Source organism: Melanotaenia boesemani, chromosome 20 (genome assembly GCF_017639745.1).
Source record: "Melanotaenia boesemani isolate fMelBoe1 chromosome 20, fMelBoe1.pri, whole genome shotgun sequence".
In the NCBI taxonomy this organism is placed as follows: domain Eukaryota; kingdom Metazoa; phylum Chordata; class Actinopteri; order Atheriniformes; family Melanotaeniidae; genus Melanotaenia; species Melanotaenia boesemani.
This window is the reverse complement of record NC_055701.1, coordinates 15,798,864-15,817,277: the sequence shown is the minus strand read 5'-3', so window position 1 is coordinate 15,817,277 and position 18,414 is coordinate 15,798,864. Positions and strand designations below refer to the sequence as shown.

Here is an 18,414-nt window from a genome sequence, read left to right as displayed (position 1 = left end):
TCTTCTACCTGTCTCTTCTTTTATTCAGTTGTTTGCTGTAAAAGAGTCACATACTTCTTTTTATGTGACACTTATTTATACACTGCACTGCTCTTTCGTCATGCTCTATGTAAGCATGTATGGCACCCCTTCCCTCCCTAAATTTAAGATGTTGTAAACATACTCCAGCCTTTCCCTCTTTGGAAACTCTCAGGAACATCAGAGGGGTCCCTGGGTCTTGTACGTCTCTCGGCTACATCAGATCCTCTGGGCATCCGCCCAATTGGCAGTGAGTCTGCTGCCCTGACCCTGAACTTTGGATATGAGAGGTTAGCCAAGGGCCGTGACTGTGGCTGAGGGTGGGTGTGGTGGCAAAGGTCAGGATAGGGAAGGCGGGACAGACAGAAAGCTATTAAACACAACAGAGGAAGGCCGATCAGGAAGTGTCTTTTATAGCTGGCTGGTACTTGAAGGCATCAAACGTCACTTTCACAGATGAGAGGCAGACGGTCCAGCAAGCAGATGAATCCTGTAAGAGTGGAAATGATGGGGTCAGGGTTTTAACAAGGTCAGGATGGGGTGAGTGAAAGGTCAGGGTCTCAGTAATCGGTCTTTTTTAGTTTTCACATTGGAGTTTTTTTTCTTAGCAACGTTACACTCAGTTTTTCTAATCTTGCTTCAGGACTAGATGACACAAGGGAACCCGTCTAAAACTTGCCTTTTGTTCTGAAAAATGGCTGATACTAATGTTAACTTAAAATTTTTTCAGGCTAACCTACATTCACTTCACTAGTACACTGACAATGAATCACCACCATCATACCCTCCAGATTACCCCATGTCTTCCACCGACACCTCCTACCCTCCACCCTCCAGCTATCCAACCTCTCCTCTCTAACACCGTACCATCCCTTCTTTCATTTTCATTACAATCCTCTTGTGGGGACTTGAACTTGTTGCCCCGTCTGAACTGGGGTGACAGCTCACTAAATCACTGCCTTTTAGTGGTGCTGCCCTCTTTTTTATACACTTTAATCACCAAACTCCAGTAACCAGAAATATAAGGCCTACTGTGTGGAATTCTCCCCATAAAAGAAAAGGCGCAAGCCACTGATGTCCTTCTCATGGTGGAGTTGCTGCTAGAATTCATTTTGTTCTTGCTGAGAGGGTAGTTGATGGAGGCGGGTGGGTGCTCTGCTCTCTCTTATGGGTGACAATCAATTGCCCAGGATCAACAGGTTTTAAGCCATAAACCTAAGGTCATCTCCTATCTAGCCAACAGTTTTTCATCTGAGGATGCTGATGTTGATGTTGATGCTAGCGGGAGGCCTTGGATTTTTTTTTTTTTTTAATGGTTAGTCACAGCTATAGGAATGGTTCTGAATGATCAGAGGCTATCTTTTACACAGCCTGTCTCATCTTAAAGTGGTTAACCCCCTATGTACACCTGTGGTGGTGAAGAGCAGAAAAACAGAGAATATCCTGTAATGTCTAAAGGAACAGGCTTTCTTTTGTCAAAGAAACACTTATTTTCACATTGAGACCTGACTGGGTAAAATGACTCCACAATTCCCATGCCAACTAGGACTCTTTTTCTCATCCATCTCCTTCTCTTCTTGTCCTCTCCATATATCTGATACTGGCTTTGATCAGTCACTCTGTCCTCTTCCATCCTCCTCTTCTCCTCTTATTTCATCTCCAACCAAACATTAATCTTTATCCTCCCTGAGGAAGCCCACTTTTTTTTCAGCAGTGAGGGTATTTAGAGCCAGTGTTGACATTGGACAGCCAGTTAGACAAATATCCCCAACTCAAAACCACAAGAGAAATGGCAGACCTGAACTCGCTGTGTTCTGACAGTGAGTTTGCCGGTCTGGCTTAAATTTGGCCAGCTATTCAGCACAGGTGACGTCTTACTGTGAGACGAGAGAGGGGGAAAAAAAAAGAACAAACTGACCACCAAGGTTTGTGGATCAATGAAAAAAAAGATGGGGAAGAGTGAAAACCAGAGTGAGAACCATGAATGGAAAGACATTAAATTATGATAAAAAAAATATTTAAAAAATTATATGTAGAACCAAAGACAAGGATGTTTCTTGACAGATAACAATAGAAAATTCATCAGGAAAATATGAATAGCTCGGATACTTTGTGTGGCTTGGTGATACAGTTTAATCTTCAAATAGTTTTTAAAAAAATTGAAGCCATTTGTCTTCAAAGATCACATGAAGAGGTTTGCTGCTGACAACAAGGTGGCGGCCTTGATTATGGGGGCGCATGACATCATCCCAAGGTGGAAACAAACTCACATACCCACACACATAAAGCACTCACAGGCGCACAGGGCCCCATGACCATGACAAGCTATCTACACGCACTCAACACATAACCACATGCATACACACAGACAGCACCCTGCGCCACACACACACACACACATACACTCTTCAGAGATATGGGGCCCATTCTGACAACCGCCAAGTTGACTTGGCATCGGTCAGGCTGGAGAGATCCAAGAAAAGCAAAGGAGACCCACGAGAGGGCTGGGGCTTTTGTGTTTGTGGAGTGTCACACTTCATCACGAGGGAAACCCATAACAGGCCCAGGAAGACCTTTGAAGCTATGGGAGGGGTGTGTGGGAATCGCCTCTGTGGCTACCTCTGATGTCAACTTCAATATTCTGATTGCAGGCTATTTCCTGGATTAGGATTGTGTTTGTCGGCTGAGAGGGAAACTGTCTGAGGATTGTATATCAGAGAGCAGACAAGCTAATTAAAGCATCCCACCAGACAATTTGCAGATTATGAAGTATTTAACACTGGCCATTGTAATATGTCTGTATTTCCTATCATCTCAGTAAAAGTAGAATTTAAGATTGCAGTGAATTTAACATATAGGATGAAGTTAAAAGAATAAAAATGATCACTTCTTTTTTTCTCACTAAATTATTTTTCTCTGTCAGTACTATTGGCTCCTGAGATATGGTAGGGTTTGTGGGAATGAACCACAAATACATACAAACAGTCATGTGTGGTTTCTTTCAAGGATATATGGATGACAGAAGAGGGAATGTAGATGGTTTGGAGAGAATAATGTGACTCATTTGGCTCCCATAGAACCATGTGAGGCAGCAAGGTGAGGTGATAACAGTGTGTTTGGTTTGTTTTGGCTGCTTCACAATTAGGGAAATGGTGGTGCACTTTAATGGACCACATCCTTTTGGCTAGAGCTTCATAAGCTTCAACCACTGAACCCATAATTTTGTCTGTAGGAAAGCTTACTACAAGCAGGGCAAGACTATTTGAAATCAAGGAGGAATATTCAGGAAATCGGATAGTTAGTTGGATTGGGTGTTGGAAAGTTCCCATTTCATTCTTTTATTTAATTCAAAATCCTTGATTAGTGCTGAAATCAGCCACCAGAGTCATTTTGGAAAATATGTATAGCCCAACCTAAAGAGATATTTGCAATGACAAAAAGCAAATCTTCATTAGATCTGCAAATTCTTTCGTACTTTCACTGTTGTTAATCTTTAATCACCCAAGCATCAGCTTTACTTTGTTCAGTGTTGTACAAGTTAAACTCATGGTTAATAAGCTAACCTTATAAGAAAAGTGTATTCATTATCATGCTAGTTACTAACACTGCTAAAATTAGCATTTAGCTCAAAACACCACCTCAAACAAATTTTATGGGGTTTTGGGGTGGCCATAAAATCCAGCTTGTTACTGTTAAATTATTAAAAAATATAAACACTGAGTATATGTTATCTCTCTTTCAATTCACTATCAAATTAATTAAAAAAATTGCTGATATATAGATCAGTTAAATTATCTCAGGGCTCCTGTTAAAGAACAGCAGCTTCTGAAAAAAAACAAAAAAAACATTTTTCATCCATTTGAATTATTTTCTTTTGTTTCAAAGCCAGTTAGAACAAGAGGTAAAAGGTAGATTTTCATTGAGGAGATTTAGATAAAAAATAAACAAAAACCCATAAACCCCTAAATTACTGTTTGCAGACTGTTCTAAAGGACAATGTCATGATCAAACACAATTTGGATCAAACCACGAATTTATTTCACATTCTCTCACATTTCCAATCAAGGACAGATTAGCCTCAGACATTAATGAGCCTACTAATCTATTTGGGCCCCTCATGATAACAGTTAATTGTCTGTAAAAATGTGTACAGATCCCCGTTTGGGTTGTTTACTAACTGATTTGGATGTGGTTGGGCCCTAAAGAGGTATCATTATGCTGATAGTTCTTTGGAAAATGAGCCCCTGATGGAGGCAACACCAGAATGGAGTAAAGTAGGAATACACAGGACTGCTTTCAACCATCACTCACTTGAGTGAAAATTTATCACTGCTTTACTGTAATGTTTGACTGTCATCAGGGTTAATTTAGCTTCATCTTACATAACATGACTTTTCCGTTTTGCTCACTTCATTAAAAAGAGAGATATTGGGGTTGTTTTCTTAGGTTTTTTTTTTTTTTTCTGTGTACTGTTGATATTTGCAAAGTTGATTCATGGTGAAAGATCTGGGGAAAATGAAAGAAAACTGGATAAGAGTTCAGAGTTTTGGTTTCCACATCTTCTGTTAGCTTTACTTTATTAGTTTGCAGAGTGAGGCATACATAAGGTACAACAAATGATATATTCAGCCAAACTACCCAGTCCTGATTTTGCTTGAATGATGTCTTAGAATCAGCCCAACAACACTGTCCATCCATCGTGGGGGGCTAGAACTTATTCCAGCAGACTAACACTGTTTGAGTAATCAATCTAAATTAAATCTTTACTTTTCCCAAACTCAGGTCACAGAACATGAGTGTAGCAATATAGCTAATGGTATATTTTTTTCAGTATATAGTGATCTACATTCCTACCTAAAATCCAGCCAAATCTGGCAACCATACTGGCGCTGGGGTATTTTAACTAGCTAGTTAAAACTAGCTAGCACTAGTGTGCCAACACTTAACCTCCATTGGTCTAATTCAGCCAGCAACATGTAAGGGTCCTATATAACTATATGACATTGCCATACTTCTGTATAACTTTATGTCTTTTAAAGTCTGTGTGTAGCAGAAATAAATCTCCATTATGAATGTGTGTCACATCAAAGACAAATGTGTTGCTAACCATTCAGCCAAAAACAATGATTAAATCAATCAAAAATTATATTAATACATAATCATATAATATAATACAAATAATATAATAATAATATAATACAAATATAATCATTGATTATATTAGGTATATTATAGCCTATTTTTCAAAATCACTTGAAAATGTGCAGTGCTCTCTACTTAATCGATATACTCAGTGCCTCATCAAAGTGTGATTGTAGACTATGAAATCCTGAGCAGAGAGTCAATGAAACAATTAAGCAATCAAATTGCATAATTATTTAAAATACTGTTCAGCTTATAGACAAGTTTTAATCAACTATTGTCCAGTACGTGCAATTAGTGTCCAGTAAAATATTTCTGATCTTGAGGTCTCAGACAAGATGGAATCTTATTTAATTGTGGATTGAAAGTCAGTTGTACATGTTTCATAATATGAATGAGCTTTACTTGGATTATTATGAAAGTATTTACAGTTTATTACAGCAAACAGCCAATTATTGACAACAATAAACGAGCTTTATGTTGCTAAAAGTATATTTATATGGCAATCAAACCATGTGATTTGTATACCAAAAGAATTTGGGCCTGCAGCCATTTGCCCAAACATTTTGTGAAGCATGTTGTGTTGTCATTAAGTAAATTAATTATGAGAATAGTTGCATTTCTTGTGTTTTTTTTTTTTTTTTTTTTTACCAATTGTTAAAAGGCATTCACACTATTACTTTCATCATGACGTGATTATTGTTAAGAAACAGAACCAGTACACCTGATGCACCATGCTACTCTGCAGCATGTATTTGCTTTGCTGAAGATACTATGAGTGTGTATGTGTTTGTATTCTGGCCACTCAGCCTGCAACCTTGGCTGGCCTGTTCTGACACTCAATTTATTGTCTTGTGATTTGAGGCCTTAGTTTCTCATTACACCCAAAGTTTTTGTGTCCTTGTGCAACAAAAATTAGCTTGTGTGTGTCCGTGTAAATCACCTGTCATATGCACATGCTCCTTTAAGAAAAGGCCAAGGGTGTCATTTGATTCCTGCTGCCTTGCTTTCATATTTATGCGTCTCATATTCACTTCCATTGGCTGTGTCTCAGCTGAGCTATCCATCAACACTTTTTATCCCCATCACACCAACAATACGGACATAAAATGTTCTTTTACGTCAGCAAAATGCTGCCACAAATAAAACGTGAACAACACACCTCTTTATTTGTCAGGGTAATAAACTACATAAATTAAAAGTGATAAGTGACAAAATTTGCATTAGTCATATCCTATGGGCTTGAGCCTTAATGGAAATTACCAGCGGGAGAAAGGCTGTAATATAAAGTGTAACCCACAAAATTGGAAAACATAGGTGATATATTAATGAGTTTACAAAAGTGAAGGACAACCAGACCCGGGGGGATGTGTCCTGCTTTCTCCAGGACAGGACCATTTTTCAAGCAAACATGTCACAGGAACATTTTTAAAACTATATCATTTATCCTGTCAAAAGAAATTTCTTGTAGTGTTAAAATATTAATTTCACAAATGTATTTACAGTTGTTTGTTATTATGATGCAGAAGCTGTTTTTGTTGTTGTACTTCGCCACCTCAGAGAGTGGCTATTATATCTCCAATAACTTTTTAAACCTATAAACTGAATCAAGCTCCTGAAGCTGAGAACCTGCTACTATCATTGCTGCAATGTTAACTAGAATAAAAATATTTAACCATAAGATGTCAGTACTTACACTAAGGGTAGAAAGGAAGAAATAATAAATGTAAATAAAGATACAGGATTAAAATATTTTTTTATATATTTTATTTGACATATATTTGATTACATTACCTTGGTGTAATATTGATGACAACACATCAGGAGCATATTTGCTGATGGATCCTTGTGTGTAGTCTATACTGCTGTCATTACAACAGAAATGACATTCATCAGCACGTTGTAGATTTAGCCATTTATTCAGAATGAATAAACCAGAAACAAAATAAAACAAAACAAAAAAAGGAACCTAGTTAAAAGCGATGGGATGAAGAGACGTCTCTCTCAATTTTGTACTCTCAGACAGAATCAGTTGCCTTTGGCCTGCTTAGGGGTAGAAGGTGAGAGAAGCACACAAAAGCAGTGCAATTATTCTGCTCTGGCACAACAACAGAGAGCAAAAGGAGCATCAAAGGCTTTCCTCTGAGCAAAACAGGGCTCCCTCAGAGGAAAAGCACAACCTATGTGTGAACACCAGTGCATGGACTTTTGGTCCTCTCATGAGACCCAAGAGGCAAAGAATGAGTGTGAATGGAGTTGGAGTACCTATCCACTTTGATTAAGTTATAACATATCATACAGTGTTTTTTATTTTTAATATATATATATATATATACATATATATATATATATATATATATATATATATATATATATATATATATAACTGATGTCATACATTTAATTAACAAAAATAATTTGTGAGATGTTTTTAATTAGTAATAAGTCCATATATCCACACTGGTTTGTTAGGACAGCCTACATTGTTAGATTTTAAGTGCTCTGTACTGTTATGACTTTAAGGGACATATATATTTACAGTTATAAGCTCCAACATTATTTGTTTTACCAATCCTTTTCACTAATGTATTAACTCATCTTAACATTGTGTTTTCACTTATTTGTATGCAAACTGTTTTTCATAATTTGCATGTTTGTAAAGTGTCTACAAAATGTTTTATTTTGTTTTATTTATGTTTTACATTTTACAATTTCCAGTTATTATACTTACATTAAAATGTTGCTTTGTTAACATTTGATTAACAAAAATAGTGATAAATGATCAGAAAACTTGTAAATGAAACATAAATTAGAAACCGGAGTAGGCGGATTTTAAAACAGGCATGTTAGAGGACAACTTATCATATGTGTTGGGTCCTTACTAGACCCGGAAGACTGCTCTCATCGGTTGCTAAGCGCGGTTATCACGTTGGTATCGTCTTTGTCAATATTTTAAGAGTCGTTTCACTTTTAAACAGAATATAAAACGATGAAGGTCGTTGCATTGATAAGGTAAAAGCTAGTCTTTGCTTGAACCTTCTCATACTTTTTTTTTACTTTTATTTTGTCTGGGTCTCAATGCCGAACACCTTAAATTATTAATATACAAAACGGTCTTTCGTGTCAGCTGTTAATTTGCTGTAAGGAATCAATAACTTCTAAACGTTATTCCACTTGTATGGCTGTAAAGTTGCTAATTAAAGAGGTGCAAAGAAATAATACAACCATACTATACCGTTGCTTGCCTTTGTCACTGAGGGGGAAGGCATTATAGAGAATGTAAATAAACGCATGTCAGAAGTACACCTGCAAATCCTCTTTTCACCACTAAATATTAATTTTGCCGCGCCACAACCCCAGCTCCCAGCTCTCATGCATCCTTTTGTATATAGCATGATGTTACTAAATGTAAACTTTGCTTCCCTCTGTGCCTGTTTCCAATGTTGTGTTTCAGTGGGGGTAAAGACAGCTGCTACAACATGATGCAGTGTGTTGCTGCTGGGCACCAGATTGTGGCTCTGGCCAATCTGCGCCCTGCTCACACAGGTGAGAAAAATAGCTGCTATATTGTGATCCAGAGGTGCTATATCTGTCAGACAGCTGCACTTCTGTGGACATACTTTAGTATGTCACAAAAAAATATAATGTTTAATTGTTTACCTCTATGAATGAGAACATTTTTATTACTTTGTTTTCTTTGTCGTGAAAACCACCAATGTTTTGGATCAGTATTTATACAGATATTTAATAAAGTTTTGCTTACTTCCATGTAAACTATAGTAACTTAACAAATCAAACTTGAACCTTACATGTAATTACCTATCTTTGACATGTTCATTGAAAACTGCTCCACGTGACTGTGTTCACTGGTCTTTTTTTAAACTTAATATATGATTTTGGAAGTATATATTTTATGTGCAAGGAACTCCAAACTCCTGTAAACAGACACATTTACCAGTAAGTTAAGTAGCCTTAGTTCATGCTCATGTAGATAAACACATTCACACCTGGGAGTGGATCTTTACAAACTTGACCCAGTGACTCAGGGTTATACTGACAGCAAAGCAGCTCTACTGAGGCAGTTTAAGGACCTTTGTCAAATCTATCTAAGTGGTGTTAATGAAGAAGCACACAGTGCTGCTTTTCACTTTACCCATCTACATTTACTCTGTCCTTTTCGAAATTGGACCATTTATGCTTTGGCCACAAAGTTGCATTTTAGTTTACTGTCCCAGAAATGAAACAGCTGAAATTAAAACCCTCCTGTCTTCAAATGTAACTCCTCTTAAGCTTTTTTTCATTTAAGTTTTTGACAGTGACAGAAGTCTATGGGAAATCATTTTTATTACATTAAACTATGTTTTCTTCAATGTGAGGGTCATCTGTTGTTCTTTGCTCATTTCGTAAATAATAAATTTATAATATAGTATTATATAGCATAAAATTTGACGTGAAACATAATATCCTGTGAATTTCTTACATTTTTTGTTCATCATGTGGTTAATATGTTGTTGTTAGACATAGCTGTAACATAATTTCCCTTATTATATAGATGAGTTGGACAGCTATATGTACCAAACAGTGGGCCACCAGGCAATAGAGCTGTATGCTGATGCCATGGACTTGCCTCTGTATAGACACACCATTCAAGGTTCCAGCCTGGACACCAGCAGAAACTACAATGAGACAGAGGGGGATGAGGTGGAGGACCTGTATCAGTTGTTGCACCTTGTCAAGGTATGCTTCTTTGTAAAATGAATTTATTACCATGTGTCAATGAGAAGAGTTGCTGCTCAACAGGTAGATGTCAAATCCATGTACTCTAACAAAAACACCTTAATCCTTGAACAACACAAGCGCTTTTATTTCATTCACACATTTTGTACATACAGTATCTTTAATCTGACTCACCAGATGAATAACATGACACCTTATTTCAAGTGGCATTCCCATCCCCTTCTGCATCCAGCATTTTGCTTTTTTCAGTAATTCTCTACACAGTGAGAAATTAGATCCCAAATAGAACCCACATTTTCAAAATGAAAAGTTTTTGATTAGATTGATATTGTGCAATGACAAAAGCCTGCCTGACTCTTTTCGTGAATCATTACAGAAATTTACAAAAAAAATAAATAAATAAAAAAAAAGATGTTTACAACATTTGCTATATAACAGACATTCTTGCTTGTTTGCCCATTTTTACCACCAAAGCAAGTTCCCCTCTGACATCTTTTTACAGGGTCAGGCTACGACAGTTGTGATGGGATGAAAGACATAAAAAAAAACAAGTCAAAGGGTTCTTGTCCAACCACAGTTTATTTACCATGAAGCCCATCTGGTGACATCAGTAGTAAATATTTTTAAATATAGTCCTAGTCACGAGACTGTGGTGTGGGAATGAGACAACTGAGCTGCAGCCTTGTGTTAATAAGGTGTGGTAAATCGAATAATATAAAGAAAAGTTTTTTATAGCATTTTCTAGATAAGGTGTAAAAAAAAAAAAACGAATGAAAGTAAAATTGTAATACACTCTTTGATGTGTATAAATGTGACTTAAAAAAAAAAATAAATAAAAAAATGGGCTGTCAAACAATTACATTTTTTAATCAGATTAATCACAGCTTTCAAATTAATTAATCTTGATTAATCATAGCTTTCAAATTGCTCATGATTATTCACAGCTTACAAATTAATAATGATTAATCGCCATTCATAAGTTTTTATATGCCTGAAATTTGCCTGTTTTTACTGTATTGTATCAACAGCATTGTTAACTGACCTTCCCTTGGGTAAACGTTACATGTCCAAGGATCAGTAAATGCATCATGTAATTTACTTCTAAATGTTGTTCTAAATCCTCTCTACCATGTTCTAGATCATAAATCAGAATTCATATATCATCATCTCATCAGCTGACTCCACGGTGAAAATATCTGTCATAAACCCACCAGATGTGACAAATGAAGTTAAAAAGCCAACATTGATGAAGAAACTCTGATAAAACTGATGATCTGGCGAAAAACAGGTTTTTCCTATAGTCATTGCAGTGTAGGTGTTTGTGCAGCAGTGATACAAGTCCTACAGCAGCATTACCCATAGTAACCACTTGTTGATAAACTATGTCACTGGCTGTTTGTTTTTCTTCACTTTTTTCATTAGATGATCACTTTAATTGTAATAATCAGTTTAATATTTAATAAAATCTAGAATTAAAAACAGGTCTCATTTACACCCCCTTTTTCTTGGTCAGTGCTCCTGCTTGGCCCCCCATCAGAACTTTTCTAGACCCGCCCCTGCATAGCTGAAGTGTAAATCCTTTCTACAGCTACATCCTTTCATCAACTACTGTGTTAAAGAATGTCTTGCCAAAAATAATACTTTGGAGTAAATATAAGACGGTGTGAACCATGAACCGCTAGTTTCCTCCTTTTCAGCTGAACAATAAATGAAACGAGTTAAATCAATCAGCTGATCACAAACAGCCATCGCTGCACAAACAGAGATGACCAGAGAGCCACTAGAGCAGACACGTTGGTGCAAAACCCAGCTGGGCTGTTGCAAGTTTACAAAAGAATGCGGGAAAAATGCAGGTGTGGAACCTTCTTACCGGGAAAAGAGTGTGAGTTAAAACACCCCCATTCTCCAGGAAGCTCCATCCATGGGTTGCTCCATTAATGCTGTGTTTATTCTCAAGACCATCTATAGAACCACCCGGCTGATCTTTTCCATTGTACTTCTCCACGTCCCGCTGTCATAACAGATAAATTTCCAGTATGGTAACCCATGCGCCACATTTCCTGAGTACAATTTCACACTCTTATTATGGTCTGTAAATGTGCGCAAATAGAGACTTTATGTTCATATGGATCCTTTCATACAATATAATTTACATTTGTAACATCTAATGTTGAAGGCATGACAGCTTTTATTTTGCCGTGCGCCACTGTCATTTATGTAGCGGAAACCCTGAACAAATTCAACTTTATAATAGCATAAAGAACATACCTGGGAGGCTGAATAGGCTAAGTTATCATAACAAGCCAGCGACTATAATAAGCAAGTTACCAATAAGCAAGTTCACCAAGCTCCTGATCTCATTCCACATCACTGAATCCATTGTATTCTTCTTCCTCTGTGTCGTTTCTGAACAACGCCGCCAACTGCTGCTCGATTGCCATTTTCGGCTGCGTATTTTACTACCTGCAGTTTGTAATCTGCAAAGTAGGATTTTATTTTTGTGGGGCGTTTTGTTTGTGTTCAGTCTTTCTCAGTTGTCTTTAAGTTAATGTTTTCGTTAATTTTTTTCAGTGTTACAGAAGCATCATATACCGTGGTTATCACAAGCCTAGAGCGCCCTCTCGCGGCTGTAGACGGTAATGTTTACTCTTTAGTTTATGTCAGTCGGTATGAATTAAAATTTAAAAACAAGTTAAATTGTTATATTATATATATATATATATATTAGTGCTGGGCGCGTTAACGCGTTAATCGCGTGTTAACGCAACGCTTAATTAACGCCGTTCATTTTTTTAATCGTGTGTTAAGTTTTTTTTTGTTTTTTTTTTAGCCGTCCCTGTCTCTCTTCCCTGCTGCAGCGGTGCGTCTAATGTAATCAGGAGAGAGCGGGTTTATTAAATCAAAACCCATGCAGATGGCAGAACATCATGATCTTTGGACAGGAAACTGCTCCCAAAAGACAACGAGAAACTTTTATTTATTTATTTATTTATTTTTTAAATAAATGCGGTTGTAATTTATGCAAGACAGCAAAGGTAAGACATGCATTCTGACTTTTACAAACGTGAAGCATAAATCAGCCTTCTTCTGCTTCTGGTTCGGTGAATCTTAGTCGTAGCGAAATGAAACTTCCAGCTGTGGAATCTGTGAGATGTGAGCTTTCAGTAGAGGAGTCGTTTGTTCATGTTCATGGGGAGACATCATCTGTGTTTACATATTTTTCGGACTTTGTGTACCTGGTATTTGAATTGTTTGCCATTTTAACTGTGTTTGGTGGTCACAGAAATTGTTTTGCTGAGCTGGTAGCTGAGATTCTGGACTTTCTGTGGATACCACACATGTTTATAGTTACATTTACAGACCTGGCGCTACACCTGGAAACGAGATGTTAACCCCTTAACGCCTGGTAGCGGAGGGTGCAGAGGTAGAAGTTATTGTGCATATTGTGAATATTTCTCTCTCCTCACCATTTAGAAGCTGTGAGATTCTCATCCTGCTTTCTGTCTGTTCACCTGATGCTGATATTCATCACATATTGTTCCTTCTGTGTTTAGAAGGAAGCAGCTTCACAGCTTTAAATTCATCCTGCTGACTTTTTACTTTTTAGTTAGTAAATCCTGAGCATTTCATCCTTTGTCATAAATATGTGATTTTATAAATACATATGAAGAAATATTTTAACTGTTGCTTTTTAAAGAGAAAACTGCTGTTTATGTGTTTAGTGCAGGGGTCTGCAGCCTTTCCAATCTAAAGAGCCATTTTTCCCTCAGCCAGCTAAATAAAACTCCTTTAGAGCTGCAAATGTTACAAGACTTTTCAAAAAGGCAACCTAATAATATACATATATTTTAATGAAGAGCCACCATAGGATATTTGTTATTTTTGAAGAACCACATTTTTATTTCCATTTTTAGGTTTTAAAAGAAAGAAAAACACAAAACCTTTATAAAAAAGGATTAACAGACTTTCTTCCAAGGGATGTAGATATTTGTGGAAAATGATGTAAAAGAAAAAAATAAAGTCCGTGGTTTCCAACCTAATGACAAGAAAGATAGATTAAAAAAAAATATTTTAGCCACGTATTTAGAGGCATTGTGGAAGGTCCAGAGAGACACTTGCGACTCTGGAGCCGCAAGTGGCTCATCATGCGATTAATTGCGATTAAAAATTTTAATCGTTGCCCAGCACTAATATATATATATATATATATGTATATATATATATGTATAGATAGATAGATAGATATATATAGTGAGCATGCTATCATAATGCCTCTATGATAAACTTCACAACTGCAGTTCATGGCACACTAAGCTGTTCTAAAGGTCCTTTTAGTATGGATAGAGAATAACTTGAAGGCCTTTCAAACTGTCTCAGAGAACCCCTGCTTATGTTGTAGCAGCAGCTGACCTGCTGTACACTAACTGTACTCAAGACCTATTTTGCAGTGTAACCCAACTGCCTGGGAGAGTAAAAAGTCATGTTAGTGCTTTTGATCTGTCTCATTTAGTTCGCCTTTACTTCACTTCTACAGTAAATGGAGTAAGTTTTGTCTTTCACTTTACTCTGGAACAATAGCACGCCTGTTGTTTCAGCTGATCAAAGTTTTATGCATAAAGTTGGAGAGAGGTGCCCTTCAACAATGGCTTCACAAGAAAAAATTCATTTTTTTTTATCTTTCATGACAGAAGATCAGATGCAAAAATTAATCACTGCATTAATATTTCATCAAACACCACTTTTCCAGGACACTGCGAAAATATTCATTTGATGCCAAATTATGTATGAGACCTCTGTGGTCCGATATTGTATGGGTGGGTGACTGACAGGTTTGAGATAAGTGCTTGTGTGTTTAACTCACCCCTGGCACTACCTGCCTATCTGACCGCCTGCAGCCATGAGGAAACTACCTGGACAGAAACTTCAACAGCAGCAAACGCTCTCCCTGCTGTCAGCTCAAACAGGGTGTGAGGATTGATCCTGTATAACGCTGTATCCCCTCCGCACCCGTGCACAACCTCCTATTTTAGCTTGAAGCATAAAAATTTAAGAACTCGTTGTGGGATAGTGATTAGGAGTTTGTTGTTGAGATGGAATTTGGCTTGATGTGGTGAAAATAGAAGGATTGGGGTTTGTCTGGTCCGCCCTGATGGCCTGTGTGGAGAAATGTTCATCTGGAGTCTGGGACTGCTTCAGGGCTTCTGTATGTCCACACATACAGCCGTAGTGGCAAAGGCCAATCAGCCTGCCTGAGGGCATTTCATGCCCTCTGCTTGTCATATTTTGCCATCTTCTGTATAAATCGCCGGCTTTACACATTCTGCCACATGAGAAAGTTCTGGATTTAATGTTTTTCTGTGAGTATAAACATATTCTCTCAGTTCAGTTGATGGTTTTCAGCCTCTCATGATTATTCACAGTTAAACAGCAAACATGTCTGTTGAATGTGATGCAATACCATCTCCGCCTGTGGTCATGGCTCTAATTGCAAAAGCCTGCTAATTTCCCATTTCCAGGGCTTCTCTGGTCTGACCTCACCAGTCAGACAGGCCATAGATCAGGGCACTTGGACTCCCACGGGGCCCTTGCAGGCTTGCAGACCTCCAGTCATGTCCCCATTTACCCTTCTCATCGTCATCTACAATCTTAACCATAAACACCAAGCTTCCTCTATTGCTTACTGAGTGATGGCAACCATAAGATTACAACTTGATCTCTCAAATTTCAGTTTTACTAATTGCTCTGCAAAGCGTTTACTTAAAGTCATAGCTTGTGGTCACTTTCAGCCAAGTTCAACCTCTTTGTAGGATGTTGTTTTATTTGTGAAGAATAATATAAAAATAGTATTTAAAAATTTGGTGTTTTTTGATTGTATGAGAAAAAAAAGATTTTTTTCCCCCATAATGCTTTGTTAAATCACAATTGCTGGAAAAGAGCAGTTTTACATAAAACACGTTCTGTTTGGAAGGTGTGATAGTTTGAAGATACTCTCCTGCAGTTTGAATTAATTAGAAGTTACAAGATTACATTTGGCAAATGACACTTGAGTGGAGATGAAAGATTTATTTATTTATTTATTTCTCTGATCCAAAGTTGATGAGTTTTAAGTGGAAATTCCACCCTCCTCCTCCTCCTTTGCAATGCCAGCAACAAACATAGCATGAGCCAACAGTGCCATCTATGGATGGTTTGCATTACCTAACAGACTAAATGTGTCTCTGAGAATGTTTGGAGCCACTCATATGATTCAAAGGAAGAGATCATATTCTTCAGAACTATTGTTGATAGAAGTGGGGGGAAGCCTAATTATAATAGACAAAAAAACGAGCTATCCTTTCCCTGGCAGTGTAGTGATAATGGCAGGATGACAATGTGGCTCTTTCCTTGGCCCCTTTGCTCTCATCGCTGGCTGTGCATGGCAGTGCTTCTTTGAAGTGTGTAACCTGATAGACATTCAAGCCTCACCGTACCCTGTCCCATCCTGCTAGGTGCTGATCTTTGAACCTGCTCTTTGAGGGGTAGAAATAACAGTATTTTAGTGAAGCACTATTGGATGTTTTTAGCATAAGGCTGTAGTTTCACATCTTCGTGTCTTCTGCCAGGCTTCAAAGCAAAATTAATATATAAGCATTGCATAAAAGATGAGTCTAACTGCAAAAATATTTTTATTTATGATTTGGAGTTTGAATAGTTGCTCTTCTTCTTGTGTGGAGGAGAGTTTTAAATGCTTTGGTAGTTGTGTGCCCATACTTTGTTCTGTGGTTGGTCTGCTCTTCACTGTATGATCTGCTTTGATGTGTGATACAGATCAACAGTGTCAGTCACCCCTGGCTGTAACGCCAGTGTCCCTCCCCACCCCTCCCTGCTGCCCAAAGCCTGCAAAAACCCCTCATATTAGTCATATCACATCCCTCAAGTCCTTTATCCTTCTCTCTGTGCTCTGTGACCTGACACAGTGGCTCTTTATGCCCCGTGACCCCGCTTGTGTGTATGCGTGTGTGTGTGTGCTTGCATGCACGCTCGAGTGTTCAAGGTCAGGTCAAACTGGTCCTCTGTTACATGATAACAGGTCTATCTCTGTTCTCCTTACACACCTCTGCCTTTCTTCTTTCCCCTACTTTACCTTCTTTCAACACACCAGGTTAGACAGAGGTGCTCTCACAACTCTCATCCATACATGAAGTATTTTTCGCTTTGTCAGTCCCAACTGTAGATGAATTACGTTTATTCACATTTAGATGCTACGAATTAGTAATTTTCAGTTGCATTTTGCGAAATGCCTCTATTTTACAAGCCAAAGGTGTTTGTAAAAGGAGTAACAACCTAAATGGCTGCAAGTTTTGGAAAAAAAAAACACATTTGTAACTGGAATTCACTTGATGTAATAATAGATAAAATATCTAAAAAGAAAATGACTGTATCACAGCAACTCTACAACCTTTGAGCTGATGAATAAAGACAAAGACATTTAAGCTCATTAGAGTGATGAGGAACAATAGATGATATCTACGCACATGTTCTATTCCGCCAGCTCTAATTAGCAGCGCTGTAACATCTCTGTCATACTGAGACCCAGCTTTGAGAACGATGGAAATGTTACTTTCAAATCTAATTTCCAACCCTGTAATGCATTCGACTTTTCAGAAACACTTTTTCTTAAAAGTTTTTTTTTAGTACAACCAATATCATGGGTCAGTTAACATCTAGCACCCCTTCTTTTTTTTCTTTTTTCCTTTTCCAAGAGATGTTTGGGAAAAGTCCTGGAGAGGCTCATTGAGACCTTTGGCCTTTGTAGATGAAACATTCCCTTCCTCTGATGTGTGTTAAAACACCTTGTGTTTAGTGAGATAATCCTTCTCTTAAACTCACAGACACTCTTTCCCTGTTTCTACTGACCTTTATTAAATACACCCCCTTCCCTTCATCCCCAGCTACTACTGCCTCTCCATTATCGACATCAGCACACAAGACTGGGGCCCTCTGAGATCACAGAGGCAGTCTGTCCACAAGTCCAAACATTCTTTTTTATACTTCCTTTCTTGTCATCCTTTCTTCCTTTCTTTTATTGGCATCTTTTCCTCCATTGTATTGTCGTCACACTTTCATCTGGACCTTTTAAAAGCCCAGCACAGTCTTGTTGCAAGTGTCTTGATGGAGATGCTTCCTGCTGTGTGGAAAAGAGGGAGAAGAACTGATGGGAAGGAGAAAGAAAAGGGCAGAGAAAAGAAAGAGGAGGAGGGCAGGCAGGCAGGCGGGCAGAGGAATCTCTAGTCGAACCCGGAGCTTTGTAGTATTGATTAGGCAGCTAAGGTGTTGTGAGACACAATGTTAAGGAGGGGTGTGAACCATGAAAGGTGGGAGGGGGGTGGGGTGGGGTCAAAATCAAACACTCAGCCCTTCTCTGATTACCGGCATGGTGCCGCATTAGACGTACATCGGGGGCTCAACAGGAAAATGGATTTCTTTAAAAAGCTGCTTAATACATAAATCATGACCTCTGGGGTCACAGCGAGGGTT

The 18,414-nt window shown here is 37.9% G+C and overlaps 1 protein-coding gene across 5 annotated transcripts in view; it reads left to right on the top strand.

The window, feature by feature from the left end:
* Positions 1–8,050: 8,050 nt before the first annotated feature.
* dph6 (diphthamine biosynthesis 6) overlaps positions 8,051–18,414 on the top strand; it is a 57,496-nt gene continuing 47,132 nt past the window's right edge. For all 5 annotated transcript variants that reach the window (XM_041972061.1, XM_041972060.1, XM_041972063.1 and 2 more), the window contains exons 1-3: positions 8,051–8,172; positions 8,615–8,706; positions 9,713–9,897. In XM_041972061.1, coding sequence (XP_041827995.1) covers positions 8,150–8,172; positions 8,615–8,706; positions 9,713–9,897 — 300 coding nt within the window. In that variant the 5' untranslated portion in view covers positions 8,051–8,149. The remainder of the gene's footprint in view (positions 8,173–8,614; positions 8,707–9,712; positions 9,898–18,414) is intronic.